The sequence below is a fragment of the Brachyhypopomus gauderio genome, unplaced genomic scaffold, assembly GCF_052324685.1.
Source record: "Brachyhypopomus gauderio isolate BG-103 unplaced genomic scaffold, BGAUD_0.2 sc80, whole genome shotgun sequence".
NCBI lineage: Eukaryota > Metazoa > Chordata > Actinopteri > Gymnotiformes > Hypopomidae > Brachyhypopomus > Brachyhypopomus gauderio.
In genome coordinates this window covers 173,229-177,500 of record NW_027506901.1, presented here as the reverse complement: position 1 = coordinate 177,500, position 4,272 = coordinate 173,229, and the positions used below count along the sequence as shown (strand labels likewise).

At 45.1% G+C, this 4,272-nt stretch overlaps 1 protein-coding gene across 5 annotated transcripts in view; it reads left to right on the top strand.

The window, feature by feature from the left end:
• Window positions 1-2,685, top strand: part of tbx5b (T-box transcription factor 5b) — an 8,213-nt gene extending 5,528 nt beyond the window's left edge. For 4 of the 5 annotated variants that reach the window (XM_076991066.1, XM_076991065.1, XM_076991064.1 and 1 more), the window contains 2 exons: window positions 1,100-1,245; window positions 1,424-2,685. In XM_076991066.1, coding sequence (XP_076847181.1) covers window positions 1,100-1,245; window positions 1,424-1,821 — 544 coding nt within the window. In that variant the 3' untranslated portion in view covers window positions 1,822-2,685. The remainder of the gene's footprint in view (window positions 1-1,099; window positions 1,246-1,423) is intronic. The other variant, XM_076991069.1, reaches the window with a different exon arrangement.
• Window positions 2,686-4,272: the final 1,587 nt, after the last annotated feature.

The following is a 4,272-nucleotide window of genomic DNA, read 5'->3' as shown; positions in this document are numbered from 1 at the left end:
ACAAATAACACAATCATTCACACCATTTACTTTATATTTTTTGCTTTATATTTTGCCATTTTATGTTCAAGTTATGTAGATAATTTATGAATTAAATTAACTGGTTAAATTGATTATTTAACAATTAACAATGGACTAGTAATTAATATAATATTAAAACATTTATTTATTTATTACAGTGATTATCTAAACAGTGTTTAGCTAGCACTGCTGAGCTAAGTTAAGAGAGATTAGGCGAGATTAGCAGTGGTTCACTGCTGTTGTTCAGTTTTCATGTATTCCGTCATGTTCTCCTGCTTCTGTACGGAGAGAACCCTGGGTTCTAGCATGCCCTATTCCCTCACAGCCTATCCCCTCATACCCTATCTCCTGACGCCCTATCACCTCATACCCTATCTCCTCACGCCCTATCCCCTCATACCCTATCTCCTGACGCCCTATCACCTCATACCCTATCTCCTCACGCCCTATCACCTCATACCCTATCTCCTGACGCCCTATCACCTCATACCCTATCTCCTCACGCCCTATCACCTCATACCCTATCTCCTGACGCCCTATCACCTCATACCCTATCTCCTCACGCCCTATCACCTCATACCCTATCTCCTGACGCCCTATCCCCTCATACCCTATCTCCTGACGCCCTATCCCCTCATACCCTATCTCCTGACGCCCTATCACCTCATACCCTATCTCCTCACGCCCTATCCCCTCATACCCTATCCCCTGACGCCCTATCACCTCATACCCTATCTCCTCACGCCCTACCACCTCATACCGTATCTCCTGACGCCCTATCACCTCATACCCTATCTCCTGACGCCCTATCCCCTCATACCCTATCCCCTGACGCCCTATCCCCATATGTCCTGTCTCCTCATGCCCTATTCACTCACGGCCTAACCCCTCTACCTTAAGCCCTATCCCTGTCTCACAAGTTTACTGTGACCTGAGGGGCTGTTGATATCACTGTTCTCGATCTCTTGTTAACCCTGGAACTCTTGGCGCTATGATGTTCCCTACATAGGCACCCTAGTCCCATGAGTTCTAGTTCTTCTCTAACTGTCTGATGCACTGTATGACAACTCTTGCATAGTTGGGAATATCCGGTGGTGCCCTGTTCCGTGCTTCGCCCGAGAGTGAGAGTGACATCATCACCTTCCGATCCACTGCCCCGCAGAGAACTATACGGCCTACCCCACACCCTCAGCACAGGCTGGACCTGCCCCGAGGTACCCCCAGGTACTGAGCACCTGTCCTCCTAGTGTAGTGGGTACTTTATCCAGATTCAGCAGCCATGATAGACACCCCCACGATAGACACCCGCATACCCACTATGATCTGGAGGAAGTGTTCTGATTCCTGACAGGATTGGTACAGGTTCTGTGAATGGTTCAGCCTGTCTTCTTTCTCCTCACAGGAAAACATAACCCTTCACCAGAAGACCCTTATTTCACCATAACTCCGCCCATAGATGAGCCTCACCATCTCCTGACCTATCAAGTGTCTTCTGAATCTGGACTTGGCAATAGCACCCCCTACAGTGTGGACTCAGCTCAGCAGTGTTTATACAGTGGCTCCGGGGGTGTGGAGGACCTCACCTGGGAGTCTTACACTGAATCCTCTCCCTATTTAATGTTTTCCATGTCACAGGAAATGGGTGGGGCCTTGTGTGAAACCCCTGACCCCTCCCACAACATCCATTCACAAGTGGGGGTTCAATCACGTTGTCCGATGGCTCATTGTACTGTGTATGCACGTGACCCGGCGTGGCACAGCGGGTCAACACTGGGCCTGGATGATGTGGGCTGGGTGTAGCTGTGTGTGTGTGTGTGTGTGTGTGTGTGTGTGTGTGTGTGTGTGTGTGTGTGTGTGTGTGTGTGTGTGTGTGTGTATGTGTGTGTGTGTGTGTGTGTGTGTGTGTGTGTGTGTGCGCGCGCACGCAGTTCAGTTTCTGAGCGAGTTTGTGTGTTTGTGTTTCTGAAAAAGTTTCTGCACGTGTTTGTGTGCAAGTGTGTGCATGTGGGTGTTTTAATTTACATGCTGTAAAGTATTTGTGGTGGCAGTATTATACATACTTTTCTCTTTCTTTTAGAAAATTTGGCAGATGAGACTATTGCCTTTTGTCAGTGAGTGTTTGAGTCTGTGAGAACCCCCTCAGTGAGTGTTTAGATCCTCCTCAAAAGAGCTGAACTGTTCTTCTAAAGGACTGACGTGAAAGATTCAGTACAGTACAGTTCACTACAGATTGTAGTGTAAAGTGTCTTTGTGATAAACACTGCTGCTGTGTCTCTGTGTTAAACACTGCTGCTGTGTCTCTGTGTTAAACACTGCTGCTGTGTCGTGGTGTTCAGCACAGCTATGCACCTGGCTAGATTCTTTATTTTTATTTATTTATTACTTTATGGGTGTGAGAGAGTGTGAGAGAGTGTGAGAGAGTGAGAAAGTGTGACACCAGATATGACAGGATGAACATTTAAGATCCCTCAAGCAATAAGAGCATGAACAAAATTAGTCCAAAAATGTCTCTGTCCAACAACACTTTGTGCATTAGTGTAGTGTCTTTATGTTAAACTGCTTTAATGTGGTTCAATGTGAATTGAAGTTTATTTTGATTGTAGTAGATTGTAGTAGAAGTGTTTGTTGAGGAGTTGATGTTCAAATAAAAACTAATTCGACTAATTTGATTTCCTTGATTAATACATTTTTCATTTATTTAGTCCTGAATGTGATGAAAGATTTGTCTTTAAAACAATCATAATTCATTTAGTAAAATAGAATCATGATTTATTTACTTTCTATAAGATTCCGCTTTATAATAGAATCACATTATTTCAAAGGATCACCAGTATCACTGTAAATGTCACATTTATAGACTTATGACAAATCTTTAATGAAACAATGCCATCGCATTTTTTCAGTGTTCAAGTACTTCAAATAAATTTGTAATGTGATTTGAGTGTGTGTGTGTGTGTGTGTGTGTGTGTGTGTATGTTTGTGTATGTGTGTGTGTGTGTGTGTGTGTGTGTGTGTGTGTGTGTGTGTATGTGTATGTGTGTGTGTTTTCCCGTTTTCCCTGCGTTAGGGAATCTTGTGGTCACTGAGTGCCTCTGCTGGTCCGGGCACGAGCCTGGTCACCTGACTACACTGATCACCATGCCAACAAGAGTTATGGGAGCTTGGTAGTGCCAAAATTCCTTCTGCCATAACAGAGTGTAACGAGGAGTTTTATAAAGAAAAGAGTGTTTGTGCCAACACAGCTGAGCTCACAGGAAAGGCCATGGGAAGTGTTTGTCACATCAGTTTTGTTCAGTTTGCGAAGGCTGGGGTGTTTGTGCACATTGCAGGTGTTAGTGTGACTAAACATTCACTTTGAAGACCTTTAACGTGCTCCTGTGGAGTTTCTATTTTCTTTATTTTCTTATTGTCTTGATATTCGTTTTAAGACATAATGAGAAGACCCAGTTGTCTGGTGGACACATGGTGGACTCATCCGTGTCCCTGAAGTTGTCTGCTGTGTTTCCACTTGCCTTAATTACACTTTCTACTGTACATCTCAGCTCTGGCCAAGCGGAACAGTAAATCTTCCTAAAGATGACCCTGGGTGGACTTCCCGGTCAAGCCTGACGCACAATTACCGCCAATTAAGTGCAGTAAGCGTCCTCTGTCTGAGCTAATTGAGTCACGGAGCAGCAGAAGAGTGCGGCGTTGTTAAGAGTGGTGGACCCGGGCCTCTGCACACCCCTCCAGAGGTCGTTTTCCTCCGAACTAATGATATTAGCTTGTGCATCTGAACGAACTCCATTTACCCCAAATAAGAGTTTATGGCTGAGAGACTCATCCATGCGGAGGCGTGAGGGCACACCCCCACACTCCGTCTCTGACCACAGAGTTCAGCCCGATTCCTGAAATCCAGTCACAGACTCGGTTAAAAGGAAAAAGATGAAACCCGTGAAACATGTCAGAAAGAAGTTTAAAACCTAGAACCCGATGGATGTGTGTGTAGTTGGGCGCCATGTTGTACGTCCTGACACACACACACACACACACACACACACACACACACACACACACACACACACACACACACACACATACACGCACACATGACATACAGAATCTTACTGAACACTAACCAGGAAATCTTTTTAACGTAGGTTTTCCTACATGGTTGGCTATGCTGTATGTTACGTGTTAGCAACATGTCTTCCTCCCATGACCCACAAGGCTGATCTCTGATGGCTAGGAGTGAGCTAACAAGCAGAGGTG